The 18,896-nt window shown below is 47.9% G+C and overlaps 1 protein-coding gene across 2 annotated transcripts in view; it reads right to left on the reverse strand.

Moving 5' to 3' along the window:
* The window catches only part of LOC143280040 (uncharacterized), a 52,437-nt gene that overhangs the window by 12,563 nt on the left and 20,978 nt on the right, over nucleotides 1-18,896 (reverse strand). For both annotated transcript variants that reach the window (XM_076584514.1, XM_076584515.1), the window contains exons 5-10: nucleotides 17,858-18,054; nucleotides 16,742-16,917; nucleotides 15,551-15,707; nucleotides 13,961-14,037; nucleotides 2,013-2,256; nucleotides 1,084-1,226 (exon numbers count right to left, since the gene is read on the reverse strand). In XM_076584514.1, the coding sequence (XP_076440629.1) occupies nucleotides 1,084-1,226; nucleotides 2,013-2,256; nucleotides 13,961-14,037; nucleotides 15,551-15,707; nucleotides 16,742-16,917; nucleotides 17,858-18,054 (994 nt within the window). The remainder of the gene's footprint in view (nucleotides 1-1,083; nucleotides 1,227-2,012; nucleotides 2,257-13,960; nucleotides 14,038-15,550; nucleotides 15,708-16,741; nucleotides 16,918-17,857; nucleotides 18,055-18,896) is intronic.

The raw sequence follows: 18,896 nt of genomic DNA on the forward strand, positions 1-18,896 counted from the left end.
TGTGTGTGTGTGTGTGTGTGTGTGTGTGTGTGTGTGCAGGGACCAGGAAGAACCAAAAACATCTTGTGATCAGCAAGAAGAGAGCGGTGGAACGGGGTAGGGGTAGCATGGTGGGTGAGGAGAGAAAGAGAGAGAGAGAGAGAGAGAGAGAGAGAGCGAAAGGGAAAGCGAGAGAGAAAGAGGGAGAGAAAGGGAAAGGAAGTGGGAGAGAGAGAGAAAGAGAGGTAAAGGGAAAGGGAGAAAGAGACAGAAAGAGAGAGAAAGAGGAAAGAGAGACAGAGACAGAGCGGGAAAGGGACAGAGAGAGAGAAGGAAAGAGAGAAAAAGAGAGAAAGACAGAGAGAAAGCGAGAGACAGATAGAAAGAGAGGAAAAAAACACACTCAAAATCGAATGTTTTTGAGAGAAGGATCCGCAGACGGATACTGAGATAGAGACAGCCAGAGATAGAGAAAAAGAGAAGACAGACAAGCAAAGAAAATCGGTAAACTGACAGACAAAAACAAGATGAGAAAATCATCTCGGAGTTGATAGAAAAAAACCAATATAGACAGACATCAAGATCAAGGCAAAGGACCCTAACAACAGCTATCACTGCCACAAAGATAACAATCAACAATCATTTTAAACAGAACAATCGCATCGTGTCAATCGTTAAAAACCATTGCTTATCATTTATATTGTTCTATATAAAGCAAGCAGGTGTTGGGCTGCCACAGAACCAAAGCCAGAAGACAATTTAATCAACCATTAATTTTCTGTCCACGCAACCGATTCAACGTTTCAAGGTTTAATTTCCTTTCATCCCTTTTGGCGTATGGAGCGACTGCGAACATATAAACAAAAGAACAACATAAACATGGAAAACAACTATTAACTGAACGGATGTAACAACACTCATGTATGGAATACAACGAATTAAATCTCAAACTGCAAACATACACACGACAATAAGCTATAAAATTGCCAAGGAATATTACGAAGAAAGACGAAATAATACCTCATTCAAAGTAAAGCTATGAAGCAGGGCTTCTGACTTAAACTTTCAAGTTATTGTAATCATTCTAACAAACAGTTGTCTAACCTGGCACTGAATAAGAGAGCTGTCTGAAGCGAACGAGATGCCGTAACACCACGCGACGGAAGTGACGTTCACATCCCCTTCCCATGATACAATGTAGCTTCCGTTTCTCGCCTTTTCCGTGTAAACAATTGGTGCTTTCATGCCTGGAAGGAAAAAAAAAACCCACAACAATAATAATAAAACAACAACAACAACAACAGCAAAACAATAACAACAAACAAACAAACAGTTTGGTGTTGGTGGGAAGTACAACACAGTGAACTAGATATGTGCCGCATTTCTTCAGCAAGAAGAGGGATGTGAAAGAGAAACTCTATCTCAATAAGTGTGTGTGTGTGTGTGTGTGTGTGTGTGTGTGTGACAAACGATCAAACAGCCATGCAAGCAGACAAACCAATCATCCCACCGGAGCGAGTGAACCCCCTATATATAGCTGCACAGCTAGTGGACAAGTGGACTGAGGGTCAGGTGTTCGAATCCCGGTCTCTGCGCCTGAAGGATGCAGGTTTTTTCCGATCTCCCCAGTCAACTGTTATAGTCTGAACCGCCCTCGCCGTGTGTAAACACAGACAGAAGATCCAATGCGCACGATAAGGACCCCATCCCTGTCACCTTTTGGGAGCTTATGGATACATCAACAAAAGCATCATTCACCACCCCCAAAAAACAGCAACAACAGAGTATGGGTGCCTAAATGGTGACGGGGGTGAAATCAGTCAAAAACGCGGAGGTCCACTAGTCATAAATTGAGTGAAAGTGGGGAGTTGCGGCCTACGAATGTAGAAGAAGAAGAAGAAGAAGAAGAAGAAGAAGAAGAAGAAATAGCAAGCCAAGCAAATAGCACCCTTCCTCCCCCCCCCCCCCCACCCGCCACACTGCACCCCCCCCCCTAACCCCATGCCCCCACCCCCTCTCTCTTTCTCTCTTACCTCTAAGACGGGAAGGAATGCGGACAGAAGCGGGATCAGACGCCCCGGCCTTCGTCGACAGAGCGACAGAGACCCGACACTCTGTCGAACACCCCTCCAGAACCCGCGGTGACGTCACGAACTGTTTCTCCTCCCGTACCAGATCTTCGCTGACGTTGAAGCCGTATGACGTCACCACTGCACTGGAAGTCACGGTGACGTCATAGGCGACGATGGGTCCCCCTCTGTACCTCGGCCCCAGAGTCTGAAATGACGTCAGAGCGATTGTGTGGGGGTGGGGGTGGGGGGTGCGGGGTCTTGCGCCGCGGACTGAGCCGTTTGAAACAAGAAAGGGGCGTTTTATTTATTTTATTTCTTTTTTTTTTTTTAATTATACAAAATACCAATAGTCGAAGACAATAAAATGACGGCATTGCAGTCAGTGCCACATGTGTTGAAGCCCTCAGATAGGTGGGTGGTTAATAACACCGTAATACATTGCAGACGCCGTAATACATTGCAAACACACACGCACACGCACACACTGCACACGTTTCACAAACACACACACAAAGAAACACACATTGGCATTTAAAAAAAAAATCTTATACACAACACAGTAAGTTTCGTTTGTGTAATTGAAATATGTTCATTGTTTCTTTCTGTTTTCACAAATACGATATAAATCATTACCTGTAATGTTTAGAGTGGATGTGTGAAACTGCGTGTAATGCTTTTAAATTCGTGTCTTCGTCATATATTGAATGTATGTTTTTTGTTTGTTTGCTGTTGTTATTGTTTTGGCGGGGGCGGGGGAGGGTTGGGGGTGTATCACAACCATGTGTATAGTGTGATAATGCTCCTGGCCAAATTTGAGGTACTAATTTTATATTTATCTATAGGAGAGAGTCTTGTCTGTCTGGTGTCATCCTGATTCACCAGTCCTGTTCCTGATTCACCTACCCGATTCGCCTATCGCTACTGAACATGGTGATCCTGATTCGCCCATTCCCAGTTTGCCTGTGTACTTAGTTGCTCTGTGTGTGTGTGTGTGTGTGTGTGTGTGTGTGTGTGTGTGTGTGTATGTCTTTCTTTCTTTCTTTCTTTCTTTAGTTTAACGTATTTTCACTGTTAATTAATATTAGACGGGGGGTGGGGAGGAATGTAGTATGTGTATGTGTGCGCGTTGCGGTTTGGTGTGATGAAAAGAAATGGTGGGATGACTGAGGCAGGGAAGGAGACATAAAAAGCGTCAGAGGTTAAAAGGAAGAGCTGCGAAAGATTGGACTGACCGAGAATAAAGTATAACTATCTCAAACATTCCTATAGCAGGATAAACCATGTTTATTATGTGATGGACTCGGGGTAAGGGTAGGGTTGGAGTGGAGTGGAGATAGGGGTAAGGGTATGGTTGGAGTGGAATGAGGATTTAAGAGTAGTAAAAGATAGCAGGTTCTCGTGCAGGCAGGAGCATATGAAAGCGGACGCCCTTTCAGTTGTTTATTCATGGTTTGGAGCTGGTGCAGTTGATGGCATGGGCCCAGGACTCGGTTCCTTACGTAGACGTAGTCCCCAACGTGTAGATCATGGGCCGTGCTGTGTTGCCTGTTGAACTTGGCACGTTGCAGGGCTGCCTGTTGCAGTTGGTGTAGTGCCCTCTGGTGTGCCACCTGGAGTCGCTGTCGGTGCTGCCTCACCCAGTCCACAGCTCCTGCGGCTGTCAGTTCAGGGCGCCCTAGAAGATCGTCTACCGGGAGCCTGGGTTCCTGTCCAAACAAAAGAAAGTGTGGGGCAAACCCCGTGGAGGCATGAGGCGTGTTGTTGTACGCCTGCACAACCTCCGGCAGATGTATAGGCCAGCGTCTCTTCTGCTCCGGTGGTAGGGTGCGCAGCAGATCATGGAGGGATCGGTTGAACCGCTCACACTGGGCGTTACCCTGGGGATGGTATGGCGTTGTTCTGGTCTTCTTGACGCCATAGATGCGGCACAGCTCCTTGACCAGTTTGGACTCAAAGTCACGGCCTTGGTCGCTGTGGATTCTTTCTGGTACCCCGTAACGCTGGAACCATTCTCGCACCAGGGCCTGGGCAACTGTTGAAGCTTCCTGGTTGCGGGTTGGGATGGCTTGTGTGAACTTGCTGAAGACATCCCTGACAACAAGTATGGATTCCCGGCCGTCACTCGCAGGTTCCAGTCTGGTGAAGTCGATGGCTAGGACTTCTAGTGGGCGGCTGGCCAGTAAAGGGGTAACTGGGGTGTGAATCTTGGAGGGCAGGTGGTTCATGGTGCAGCGCTGACATCTGGTAAGATATGCTTTTGTGTCAGCATACATACCTGGCCAGTAGACACGGGGTCTCAGCAGATCCATGGTCCGCTCGTAGCCTTGATGTCCCATGCGGTCGTGTACCATCTCGAGGACATCGGGGCGAAGTGTGCTCGGGAGGACCAGTTGCTTGGAAGCGCCAAGTTTGGGGTCCGTTATCCGCCTGAGCAGGACGCCATCTTCGCAGACCAGTCGGGCATGCTGCTGCAACAGGGTGCGTACCTGACGGTCATGGCTGGATTTTGGCTCGGATGGCCAGGCTGTCAGCACGGGTACGATGATCACATCCTCCAGCTGGAGCTGTCGGAGTTCGGGTCTGCTGAGTCGTGGCAGCAGAGTCTCCTGAGTTGGGGACGGAGTTGGTGGCACGTCACCATCAGGGGGTATGATAACTGCTGTGCTGATGCTCTGGCCATTGCAGTGGGCACTTTCTGAAAGTGCAACTTCTGGGGGCATCGGAGTGGATATGGATGGGGGATGGGAAACAAATGGTAATCGGGACAGGGCGTCAGCAGGGTTGGCTCTACCTGGCCGGTACTGTACCTTGAAATTGAACTGGGCTAGCTGGGATGCCCATCTTTGCTCCAAGGCGCCAAGGGCTGCAGTCTGGAAGTGGACTAATGGGTTGTTGTCCGTGAGGACAACAAAGGTGGCACCTATGAGATAGTGCCGGAACTTCTCTGTGATGGCCCACTTCATGGCCAGGAACTCAAGCTTCATGCTGCTGTACGTAGCCTGGTTCTTCTCAGTGGGGCGTAGACGACGGCTGGCATACGCAATGACACGTCGACCCCCATCCTGGTCCTGGGAGAGTATGGCACTCAACCTGTCATGGCTGGCATCAGTTTCCATGATGAAGGGCTTTGTGAAATCTGCATAGCCAAGGACTGGAGCTGTTGGGAGGGCCGTCTTTAGCTGATCAAACGCCACTTGATGCTTGGGCTGCCATAGTCTGGTGATCAGCAGTTTCTTTCTTCCCTGTTTTGCTGCCTCAGCCACAAGGTCATGGAGAGGACCGGCGGTGTGAGAGAAGCGATGAATGAAACGCCTGTAATAACTGGCGAATCCCAAGAAGCTGCGGAGGTCTTTCAGAGTGGTCGGCTTCGGCCAATTCCTGACAGCGTCGACTTTGCCAGCTTCGCAGCTTACGCCATTTGCAGAGATGGTGTGGCCCAGGTAGGTGACTTCTCGGCGTAGGAACTGGCATTTGTCCAGACGGAGTTTCAAACCAGTCTGTGCAATGCGACCCAGCAGTGCATCCAGATGTCCCAGATGCTCCTCAAATGACTTGGAGTAGACTAAAAGGTCATCCAGGTATACCAAGAGGAACTGGAACAGGTAGTCTGACATTGTTGACTGCATAAGCCGCTGGAATGTAGCTGGAGCAGAAGCCAACCCCATGGGCATTCGAGTATACTCAAAGAGGCCTGTAGGAGTGATGAAGGCGGTTTTGTGCTGGTCGTCCGGGTGCATAGCTATCTGGTGGTAGCCGCTGGCCAAGTCGAGTGTTGAGAAATACTGGGCTCCCACCAAGGCATCAAAGGATTCCTGGATCCGTGGTAGTGGGTATGCGTCGCCTACTGTCTTGGAGTTGAGGCGTCTGTAGTCTACGCACAGGCGAAGACTGCCATCCTTCTTCCGGACCACGACGACTGGGGCTGCATAGGGGCTGTAGCTCTCTACAATGACATCTTTTGCTAAGAGCCCCTTGATGTGGTCCTGTACTTCCTGGAACTGGTGTGGAGGTATGCGACGATATGGTTGGGCCACTGGTGCAGGGTCTGTCGTTCGGATGCCATGATAGACTGCATCTGTATAACCCAGATCATTCTCACCTGTGGAGAAGCAAGTCGCATGCCTAGACAGCAGTTCCTGGAGTTGTTGTTGCTGAGTAGCGGTGCCATCGAAAGAGGGGAAAGGAGTAGATTGGGGAGGGGGAGGGGTAGGTGGGCAAGCATTGGTTTGGAGGGAGACAACAAGTTCATTGGCATGTGCTGTGACCTGGATGTTGTCTGGGCTCTCAACTGCAACAACAGCATGGAGGGTTGCCACAGGAGTGCGTGCTGGCAGGAATTTGTCTTCCTGTGAAAAGTTGGCCAGACGAACATACTGGGAAGCTTTGTCAGCAGCAATGAGTGTTGGCACCAGGAGAAGCCCTCCTGGGAGTGGTTGGGCCAGTGGAGAAGCAAAGAGGTGGTTAGCAGTTTCATTCCCAGTCACCCGCACTGTCGCCATAGAGTTTGCAGGGATGCAGCATTTCTGATGTGTCCGTGCCATTCCTCTTGCGGAGACGTTGTCAAGATGAATCTCCCGGATAGTGGTCTGGAGGTAGGGAGGAAGGCCCTGGGCTTTCGATAGACATGGACCCAGGACATTCATGCCCAGCAGTACAGGCAGGTGCATTTTGCGTTGCTGCATGGCTGGATCTGTGGGCTCCTTGACAACAAGGACTGGAACGTTGGGGCAGTGTTGGTCGAACAGCTGGATGTCGACGACGTAGATGCCGGTGTATGGTACCTCTGCGCCGTTGACAGCCCTGACTGTGATGTGGCAGTCCTGTAGTTTCAAATGACTGAGATGTCTCGCTGCCCATGTCTCAGTCACTGTGGTCACCTCGCTTCCTGTGTCGATCAGTGCAGACACCACTTGGTTGTTGAGAGTGATATCTGCTGTGGGGCACTGGCCAATCAGCGTGTTCCCGCCCCCCGTTGCCTGCCTACTGATGGCAACGGGGGTTAGAAGTTTCCCTGTCGTTGTCCTGGCTTACCTCCCCGTTGCTGCATGTACCGCTGCTTGGTGCGGCACTGTTGCTCAGTGTGGCCGAAACGACTACACCACAGACAGCGTGGTCGTGATCTCCCTCCATCTCTTGCTTCTTGTTTGAGTGGTGGTCCTTGTCGCAGGGGTTGTTGATCCCGGAGCATGTGCTGAGATGGCTGTGGCAGTCTTGGTGGGGCCCACGCGACTTCTCTCTGGCCAGCAGGTGCAGGTGCAGGTGTAGGTGTAGGTGCAGATGCAGGTGTAGGTGCAGATGCCTGTGCGGTGGTGAGGGCCTCAATTCGAGCCTCCAGTCGAGCGATCCTTGCCACCGCAAACTGGTCTAATGGGTCTGGGTTGTCCTCTCTCATCCACCTCTGGGCCTCCCTTTTGGCTTCTTCAAAGGTGGTGCCTGGGTGTTCCCTGAGGATCCGCTTTATGTCGCAACGTAAAGCAGCTGGATGAAGGCCATTGGCAAAAGTTGGACAGAGCACTTCTGGTGGCAGTACGTGGGCCTGTGCGTGGTTGGCTTTCATCCAAAGAGTCCTTAGTTGAGAGGCATACTCCCCCACTGTTTCCCCCACGCCCTGTTGGCGTTTATAAAAGGCAGCTGCCAGTGTGGGGCCATCGCACTGCTCCCCCTAGTTTTCCTTGATCAACTCTAAAATTTTGTCTGGCGAGTTTACGTCAGCAGTCGGCAGTCTGACGATTTCCTGTCGGGCCCGGCCTTCCAGCGAAGCGAGGAGCCACCCTGCTGCTACTGAGTCTGGTAAGGGCTGGAGTTCGAGGGCCAGCCTTACCTCGCGAATGAAGTCCTCGACATCTAATGTCCCTTCCTCCCCAGAGAACTTGGGCAGCTTGTGGGGGCGGAGGGTGATGGTGTGTGCTTCGTTTGCCATTGCTCAGTTTGCTGTATTCAGCTGCACTGTTTTCCTGTTGTTGTATGGATGGTAACTTTCTGCTCCTTAAGGAACCCTGCTCGCAGCGCCAATTATGTGATGGACTCGGGGTAAGGGTAGGGTTGGAGTGGAGTGGAGATAGGGGTAAGGGTATGGTTGGAGTGGAATGAGGAATTAACAGTAGTAAAAGATAGCAGGTTCTCGTGCAGGCAGGAGCATATGAAAGCGGACGCCCCTTCAGTAACCACTCGGTACTTGGCTACAAAAGTGGCGTCGCCGACAGGATAAAGATCCATCACAACATAGGTCCAATTATTCCCTTTAAGGTTTCAGTTCTTTTAACCAAATTCAATCCATCCCTAAACCACAGCCCTTTACCACCAAGTGTACCTTGTTACAACTTGGCGCTGTGAGCATTGGGTGTGCTAATTCTCTAAATATCTCTTATTAAATTAAAGCTCATAGCCAAGCAACCTCTATTACATACTTGGCACTGCGAGCTAGGATCGTACAGGGACAAGAGGTAGTACTAACAGTCACATAGGGATAGTTTAACATAGGAGAAGAGAGAAGACAGTGCAGCAGGTACGTCAAGTCCACAACAAGAAACGTCGCCCACATCAAGATGGCTTCAACTGACTTCCTGCCCAAACTCCCGACGCTATCCGGTGAGGAAGGCAGCAGTGAAGTCGACAACTTCGTCCAGGAGGCCAGACTAATACTCCAGCTACAGCCCCTGGATGATGCGACAGCCTCTCTCTGGCTGATCTCAGCCCTTGCCGGCAGAGCTCGCCAGCAGATCGTCAGGCTACCAGCGACCGAAGTGGACACCCCAGCCAAGATCCTTCACATCATCGAGGAGAACTGGGGAGAGCAGCAAGACGCCACCGACCTTGCCACTGCGTTCTTCAACAGACAGCAGCAGCCCAAGGAGACAGTGATCGACTACGCATCCCATCTTCGGCACCTATGGACCAAGGTCAACAAAGCCGAAGATGGGGTGATGCAGGTGCCAGCAACCATACTCCGCGACGCCTTCGCCAGAGGCCTTCAGCCAGCTGCACTCAGGCGCGATGTCAGGCGCTTCATTCGTGACCACCCTGACACCACCTTCGAGGCAGCAAAGAAGGAGGCCCTGCGATGGCTGCGGGAGGACAGCCACATCTACAACACCTGCCCCGGCGTAGACAGTGTTGTCTGCCTGGAAGCCCAGCTGGCCACACTCGCAGCTGAAAACACCAGCCTGCGACGTCAGCTGCAGTCCCCAAAGCCAGCACACCGCCCACATCCTCAACACTGTGCTGCTCACCGTACCCCACACCCTCCACACTGTGTCTGGTGTGAGAGGCCCGGTCACACCGAAGACCAGTGTCGCCACAAGCGACGCTACAAGGCCAGGCAACTGAATGCAGACCACAAGCCTGCAGCTCCAGCCTACAAACAGTGTGTCACTGACACACACACTGGGCAACATGGACTGATACCAGCTACTCCAGCTCCAAATCAGCGACGCAGGAGACGCCGACGCAGACGGAGGCGCCACAGCACCACACCTGACGCTGTGGTCCCACAGGTGTCCCCACCTGTAGTCAGCCCCATGCAGCAGAGGCACGACCAACAGCAACAGCCTGCTGTCACGCCGACTCACCCAGTCCCACTGCACCACCAGGACAGCAAGGTGTCACACTCTGACACTGATACCGATAGTGACAGTGGTATGTGGCTGACCAGGCCCATGCCAAGACCCAGGACACCAACCCGGCGAGCTGTTCCAGAGCCACCTCCACTACCACCAGATCCTGCACCAAGGCGATCGACACGACTGGCAACCAGGACTCCACTAACAGTGTTTTGAGACTGGTCAAACTAATTTTCTTTTGCAGCAGAGACAGTCGTGATGCATTATTCATGTTTTATCAGTTTTTTAATTATTCTGTTCTTACCTTCTTGCCATTCCTATGACCTATCATTGTCATAGGGCACCGAGCTTGCCACCACCTTCTTCAACAGGCAGCAGCAGCCCAAGGAGACGGTGACCGACTTCGCATCACATCTTCGGTACCTGTGGACCAAAGTCAACATGCCTGAAGATGGGGTCATGCAGGTGCCAGCAACCATACTCCGCGACGCCTTCGCCAGAGGTCTTCAGCCAGCTGCACTCAGGCGCGATGTCAGGCGCTTCATACGAGACCACCCTGACACCACCTTCGAGGCAGCTAAGGAGGAGGCCCAGCGATGGCTGAGGGAGGACAGCCACACCTACAACACCTGCCCCGGCGTAGACAGTGTTGTCCACCTGGAAGCCCAGCTGGCCACACTCGCAGCTGAAAACACCAGCCTGCGACGTCAGCTGCAGTCCCCCAAGCCAGCACACCGCCCACATCCTCAACACTGTGCTGCTCACCATACCCCACACCCTCCACACTGTGTCTGGTGTGAGAGGCCCGGTCACACTGAAGACCAGTGTCGCCACAAGCGACGCTACAAGGCCAGGCAGCTGAATGCAGACCACCAGCCTGCAGTTCCAGTCCACAACCAGTGTGTCGCTACTACACACACTGAGCAATCCGGACCAACGCCAACTGCACCAGCTCCAAACCAGAGACGCAGGAGACGCAGACGACGGAGGCGCCACAGCACCACACCTGATGCTGTCGTCCCACACTTGTCCCCACCTGTCATCAGCCCCGCACCGCAGAGGTCCAGCCAACAACCACCCTCTGTCACGCCTACAGACCCGGTCCCACTGCACCACCAGGACAGCAAGGTGTCACACTCTGACACTGATACCGATAGTGACAGTGGTGTGTGGCTGACCAGACCCATGCCTCCACCCAGGACATCAATCCTGCAAGCTGTCCCAGAGCCACCTCCACTACCACCAGATCCTGCACCAAGGCGATCCACACGACTGGCAACCAGGACTCCACTAACAGTGTTTTGAGACTGGTCAAACTAATTTTCTTTTGCAGCAGAGACAGTCGTGATGCATTATTCATGTTTTATCAGTTTTTTAATTATTCTGTTCTTCACTTGTTGCCTTTCCTATGACCTATCATTGTCATATGGCGTATGCAATGCTTTATGTTTTCATGTCTATGAACATGCTACAATAATTCAATACTACAATAATTCATGCTGTAATTTTGTTTTCATTTCAAATATTTCTGCATAATTCATGTTTTATGTTTTTATTTCTCTTCTTGCTTAATTTAACCTGTGATCTAGCTTGTCACAAGGTCTTAGCAATGCAAAGTATGTTTATAATCTATGCTTCTATACATGTATGCTGCTCAACATGCGCGTCTGACAGTGATATGATAGATAGACTGATAGGCACACCAATGAATGCTTTCCATCTTCATAGTGTATTTCACCAAATTGGGACCCCTTCTCTATATCAAACTCTTCAAAGTTAAGTTAGGATGCATTCGACTAAGTCCAAACTCTTATCTTAACTTGGCTAAAGCCGCTTTGAATATAGAAGTAGGGTGTTGTTCCTAAGAATGTTGCAGTGATTTCACATTCACTTAGCTATCAGTTATCAGCAAAATTATCTCCCTTACCTGCCCAATAATTCTTGTTTGATGCTCAGCTAAGTCTCCTCACAAGAATTACTTTAAATTAACCATCGCGGACGATGGTTTTCAAAAGATGGGGGGAGGTGTGACCAAGCGCGCTATGCTTGCTCCAACACTATTCACGTTTTCCCTCCTAATCCTTGCACAGAATATGTGACGTCACTCTGCTTACATCATTTTGTCCTGGCCAGACCACCTGCTGACTGCTCGACCAGTGTCGCGTCGCGGTACGTCATTGGCTGAGAAGAAACTTGTGTTTCTGTTCCACCGTATTTAATTAATAGCTCTTTTGCCGGATCAGTAAACTACTAGTATTATATACTGGCAGAATCGTCTTAATTCCATCTTTAAATCTATTCCATTTATGTTCGCCTACGTGAAACTGATTTAACGCAGTTTGTAATTTTCAGCGACGAGCTCGTTAAAACTGACCCTGTTCAGGTGACTTAAATTAAGATTATAAATTCATCTTAAATAATCAACACTTCATTTTACACTCATTATAAAGTAGGCGTTGAGCTCTTTCTTTTGCAACTTATCCGATGCAAATCGGTTCAGTAATCATTTAGAAATCTGTCACTGAACACCTTGTGACAAGCACAGTTCTCATCAGATTTCTTCAGATTAGTGACGATCTGGTTTGCAGCCCACGTGATTGTCTTTGTAGTTCGCCTAATTTGTATAAATTGGCCGAGCGGGTGATGAGTGGTCACTTCCACACCCGAGCCAGCCGCGGCCAGCACCTGCTCTCTTTGTCCCTTGCCGTGTAGTGGTCAGTGTCGTTCCAACAGCAACATCTCGCTACGCATTGCTGTAAGTACTAGTGTGTAGAATGTGTTGATTTGTAAATTGTATTATTCGACACAGTACTTGTGTTCATATGAGTATGTTCAGTTATTGCTTTGTTCAGTTAATGCTTTGTTCAGTTATTGCTTTGACATGTTAGTCACAGCTCGGCTATGATTGATCTAGAAAATTGCCATGTCGTCATATGCTCGTAGCGGTGTTCCATTTGATTCTTAACGTCACAGTCAGTGACGTCTCTGGACACTAGTAGTTTGTTCCAGAATGTTCTAGTGAGTGCGTAAAGTTCATTCACCACTTAATGGTTAAACCATGATGGTGCTTCACTTACTATCTGGTCTATCAGTTTGCCAGTATAATATCAAAGCCACTGATTCTATTATCTTGTTTATTATTCATGTATTATTGTACATGCTGATATCAATTGTACTGCTACAGTGTGCTCAGTACTCTAAGAGGTGTGTAGTATTCTGCTGTTGTGATTTCAAGATAGTGTTGGATTAATATCAGTTATTGGTCAAAACCACCTGATATGTATCAGTCTGTTAACTGTAATTTAGTTATCATGCTCTCTCCTATACAGCTCACTCCAGTATAGTGCAACATGATAAACTGATTCATTTGAGTCACTTTGACACAGTATAAGCTTTAAATACTCAGTGTACTTTCACCAAGTCAGCATCGCTTCAATCACTTTAACTGCACTATTTAAATGTATTAGAAATGTCATTTGATGTCAGCGTTTGGTCTTCACACATATGCATTATGTTGTTGCGTATCCCAAACCCGAGTGATAGTCTTTCCATGTAAAATGTATACATGTGCTTTACTATTCACTTGTGTTGACATGTTGTACTTATGACATTTGTTTGTGTCATTCCAGGCACTATCTTATCTTTTTGTCTTCTTCTTCTTAGTTCTTCTCCTAGTTGTCTTCTTCTCTTAGGTCTTCTCTTTTTATGTAAATAAAACAATAGAAAACCCATTCGTGACTGGCCTCTATATGTTCCTGGCCTGTGCGTGGGATCTTGTCTATCCTTCAATTAATCATATTTAGTTAAGTCTTTTGTGCCGTACCCTGTTAGAACCACTCGGGACACGGTTACAAAAGCCGAACATAAATGGAATAGATTTAAAGATGGAATTAAGACGATTCTGCCAGTATATAATACTAGTAGTTTACTGATCCGACAAAAGAGTTATTAATTAATTACGGTGGAACAGAAACACAAGTTTCTTCTCAGCCAATGACGTATCGCGACGCGACACTGGTCGAGCAGTCAGCAGGTGGTCTGGCCAGGACAAAATGATGTAAGCAGAGTGACGTCACATATTCTGTGCAAGGATTAGGAGGGAAAACGTCGTCTGCTCTGGCTTGTGCGTGAATAGTGTTGGAGCAAGCATAGCGCGCTTGGTCACAATTATAACAAACAAAATCAATCAAAGGTAGAGAGAGCGGGCGGCGGGGGGTGTGAATAGGCGAAACGGGAACGGCGGGTAGGCGAAACAGGACAAACACTAAAACTCTCGAAGGTGGCGGGAACGTTCAAAGAGCAGGCGAAACTGGAGCATGCAATCGGGTCTGCTCTGTCAGTCTGTCTCACCTTCCAGTAGACGACAACACCGGCAGACGAGGACGAGCTGGCGGACCAAGCCACAATGGTGGGAGCTCTGAGAGGCCCTGTGAAACAAAAAAACATTTTCACTTCTGTTGACAGCCTTATCTGCCAATACAGTGTTCGTGAAGGCCTGGGCTCCATTCCCGCTCTCGCCCTTTCCGGCTCCCAGGTCTGATTGGGAAATCAAACTGAGCGTCTTGTCATTCGGATGAGACGATAAACAGAGGTCCCGTGTGCAGCACGCACTTGGCGCACTGAACAAGAACCCATGACAACAAAAGTATTGCCCTCTGACATCATCATCATCTTAGATGAACAGACTATAAATAACTAAACGAACGACAAAGAAGAAGAAATCCACTCTGACAGGTACACAAATATATATATGCATGCACTCAAGGCCTGACTCAGCGCGTTGGGGTACACTGCTTGTCAGGCATCTGCCCAGCAGATGTAGTATAGCGTATATGGAATTATCCGAACGCAGTGACGCCTCCTTGAGAAACTGAAACTCACCATCGATCCGTTTGCATGCAAAAACAGATGAACAGACAGACGGTCAGACACACAAAAGAATGTCTACTTTTACACACACACACACACACACACAGACGTAACGTAATTATCACAGATAGAGGATAGGCATGCACTATTATACAAGTGATTAAACACAGACAATGAGACATAGATATATACAATTAACAGCAGGCAGGACTTTTTTTTCATTTTTTTTTCAAGGTGTCGAATTACACACCCATGTACTCTTGTACACATTCTGTGGAGTCACATCATTAACCACTGTCGTTTAAAAGCTGAACTGATTTTTCAATAAAGCTGCTTTCAGTTCTGAGTGTTGTTGCACCACAGAAGCGTTTGCTTGCAGGTAGCAAAGTTGATAGTTTAATTTGAGAGGGTATGGCTGCTGTTGCCGACTGGGAAAACACGTGGCTTTCTGTCGTACTCTGACACTGTGCAACAACAGAGGAAGAAACCGCGGACAACTGAAGAAAAAAAATCATAGCGAAGTGGTGGCCTTGTGGTACATAGCCCTCGAGAGAAGGCCCTGAGTGGTTACGCGTCCGCATAGGAAGCGAAAGAATCTGAGCGCAATGGTTCCAATCCCACACGCACCAGTATTTTATCCCCCTCCACTGCACCTTGAGTGGCTGTCTGTACGGACTCGAATGAGATAATAAACCAAGGTCCTTAACGCATGAACTTAACGCACGTTAAAGAACCCACGGCGACAAAACGGTTGTCCCTGGGGAAATTCTGTAGAAAAATCCACTTTGACAGGACAAAAAAACAAACAAAAAACATTTGCAGGCAGAAATAAAAAAAGGGTGGCGATGGACTGTAGCGAAGCGCTCTCCCTGTGGAGAGCAAAGATTAATACAATACAATGCAATACAATACAATGCAATGCAATGCAAGGCAAGGCAAGGCATGGCAAGGCAAGACAAGACAAGGCAAGGCATGGCAAGGCAAGACAAGGCAAGGCAAGGCAAGGCAAGGCATGGCAAGGAAAGACAAGACAAGACAAGACAAGACAATAAACGAAGTGGTAACACTTACGGCTCTGGCTCGTTCTGTTCACAGCACTCTCAGGAAGCCCCGAAATGTTCTGCGGGGAGTTCATAGGAGTGACTGTCACGTTGTAACTGGTGTAGGGAATAAGGTCAGTGAATTGTACCCTCTGCTTCTCTCTGTACTGGTACGAACAGTTGACAGCCTAGAGGGGGCGTGGGGGTGGGGTGGGGGGGGTGGGGAGGGGAAACAAACAAATAAGATAATGAATAAACAAATAAATATACACAGTAAAACAATATTGAATATGACAAAAACAATGGAGCGCAATACGTAAACGACAATGTAGTGACGAAGTGTAAAATAAAGCTTTATTTAGTTCTGATGATACATGTGAGCGGAAAAAAATGTACCAAAGTAACTTCATAGAGATAGAAATCATGTTGAAAAGAGAGAGAGAGAGGGAGAGAGAGAGAGAGTGGGGGGAGGGAGGAGGGGGGGGGAGAGATAAGCGACTGAGAGTTTCAGTTTCACAGGGTGGCGTCAGTGCGTTCGGACAATTCCATATACGCTACACCACATCTGCTTGATAGATGCCTGACAGCAGCATAACCGAACGCGCTGTTCAGGCCGTGAGTGCAGGCAAATATTTTTGTGTACTTTCCAGAGTGGAATTCGTCTACAGAATTTTGCCAGAGGACAACACTTTTTTTTTTTTTTTTACCATGGGTTCTTTTTTAGTGCGCCAAGTGCGTGCTGCATACGGGGCCTCGGTTTATCGTCTCATCCGAATGACTTGACGCTCAGTTTGCTTTTTCAGTCAATATTGGGAGAAAGGGCAAGGGCAGGAATCGACCCCACACTCTAACAGGCACTGTATAGGCAGGTAAGCGTCTTAACCATTCTGCCACCTTCGTTCAAGAGAGAGAGAGAGAGAGATGGCTTACATATGTATATGCCTAAGCTCCTTATGAAGGGGTATGCGAATATTCTTTTTATAGACATCACATTAGGATGCATGTAAACATCTAGAATACACAGTCAAACAAATATATAATTAAACTGCACAACAGTTCAGTATGTAGAACAATTAAAAAAAACAAACCAAAACAAAACAAAACAAAAAAAACCCAACGCTTTCACGAGAGAAAGCTTTGTAAAAACAGAGAACATTTTCGAACAATATCAGGGCAAGTTGATCACACATACACACACACACACACACACACTCCAAACTACCATCGTTCGTTGCTGGCAGCCCAACGCAGAATGCACCAAAATGCGATAGTGTAGTCCCTTCATCCCTTCACAAATGAACACCCCCAGGGCAGGATTGTGGTCCCAAGTGACCTGCAAACGGCCAGGATCCGTGACGTCGTTGTGCACGCCGAGATCCACCACGGGCCCCGGAACCACTGCACATAGGGTCAAGGTCACTGAGAAGAGATACGAGGACCGACTCACTTGTGTACGCAAAGTGAGTAAACACCAGGGTTTTTGCTTTTGTGTGCCTTTTTGCCAAATCATCTGCTTTGCTATGTTATCCATCTAATTATCTCCCTTTACCTACTTCCTGATCGTTTGATGCTCCGCGAAGCCGGCTCACAAGCTTTGATGTGTGTTATCAGTCTAATTATCTCCCTTTACCTATTTCCTAATTCTTGTTTGATGCTCAGGTAAGTCTGCTCACAAGAATTACTGTTACTCTTCCATTGAAGACGATGGATTTCCAAAGAGGGTGGGGGGATTAAGTAGCCGTGAGGTTGCTCGCCACTGTACCATGACACAGTGAAAATGAGGACGAGAGAAGAAGGGACAGAAGAAAATAACATGGGTAAATGAAGTTCTGTTTACTTGTTTCCTTGTTTGTTGTTGACGTTGTTGTTGACAATGAGGGAGTTTGTTTGTAGCCCCCCCCCCCTCCCCCCCAAAAAAAAAGCAAAAACAAAAACAAAACAAACAAAAAAACCCAAAAGAAAACCACCTCAACAACAAACACGAAAACTCATTTCCGAAACAAAAAATCACTGTCTGTAATAACCACACATCTGTCTGTCCGTTCGTCTATTTATCTATTCATCTGCCTTGTCTGTCTATCTGTCTGCATGTTTATCTATCTGTCTACCCCCCTTACTGTACACACACACACACACACACACACACACACACACACACACATATATATATATATATATATATATATATATATATGTATGTATGTATGTATCGGGGGAGGGGTATTTGGATGTCTAACTGCACACACACGCGCGCGCACACACACACACACACACGCGCGCGCGCACACACACACACACACACACACTCACGCAGATAGAAAAACAAACAAAAAGATACCATAGTGAACAGGTATGAAAGTGAAGATGGCATTCGCAGTGCCGATTCCGTTCTTGGCAATGGCGCGGACAGTGATCGGTCCGTAGATGTGCAAAAGCGGGTAGCTGGGGTCCAGCAGCCAGTCCACAGGCTGGGACACACTGAAGTGACCTTCTGGCTCCAGACCCGGGAAAGCCGTCCAGTTACTCGTTTTCCACCTGCGTAAAAAAAAAAAAAAAAAAAAAATCCAAAACCAAACAACAACAACAACACCAAAATGGTTGAGACAGACTGGAGCAGTGGCCCAGCAGTAATGTGCCCGACTTGGAAGCGAGTGTCCATAGGTTCCATTCCCACATATGAACCAGGACTTTTATTGATTCCCACTCCCACCTCCATCCCACCCTTCTCGATCCCCCACCCCACCCCCTGCCGAACCCTTCTGTACCAAACACACTGGTGGTTTGGACGCAAGTAATTCGGGTGTGACGATGAGAAATAACCACTTTGGTAATAAAACTAATATCCCCTGCAGTTAGGAAAAAAAAAAAAAAAAAAAAAAAAAAAAAACCGGAAAAAAGCGGTGCTTTTCTGTGGCGACGCGCTCTTCCCATGAAATACAGCCCGAATTTCACACAGAAAGTCTCAGTGAGTGTTGAGACTAAAAAAACCCAAACAAACAAAAAACAAAACAAAACAAAATAAACCAAAACAAAAAACAAACAAACTTACAAGATTATACAATACAATACTATGACAAACAAATACTTCAGATCCAATGGGGTAATTTGTTTGTTGAATTGGTTTTTTTGTTTTTGTTTTTGTTTTTAATTCTTTTTTCTTTTAAATCACCAGTCACTGAACGTAATTATGGCATTATCGAAGATAAAGGAATATTGATTCTGAGGAACATGAACTGAGATAACACGTTCAGCATTGGCAGGGGTATTCGTTCAAGAGGAAAATAAGTCAACCACGAAGGTTCAAGCATATTCTTTTTCGCATGACTGACATCCTTTACCTCACCGTAACAACCTCAAGAACGGGTAGATAAAGGGAA

The sequence above is a fragment of the Babylonia areolata genome, chromosome 3 (genome assembly GCF_041734735.1).
Source record: "Babylonia areolata isolate BAREFJ2019XMU chromosome 3, ASM4173473v1, whole genome shotgun sequence".
In the NCBI taxonomy this organism is placed as follows: domain Eukaryota; kingdom Metazoa; phylum Mollusca; class Gastropoda; order Neogastropoda; family Buccinidae; genus Babylonia; species Babylonia areolata.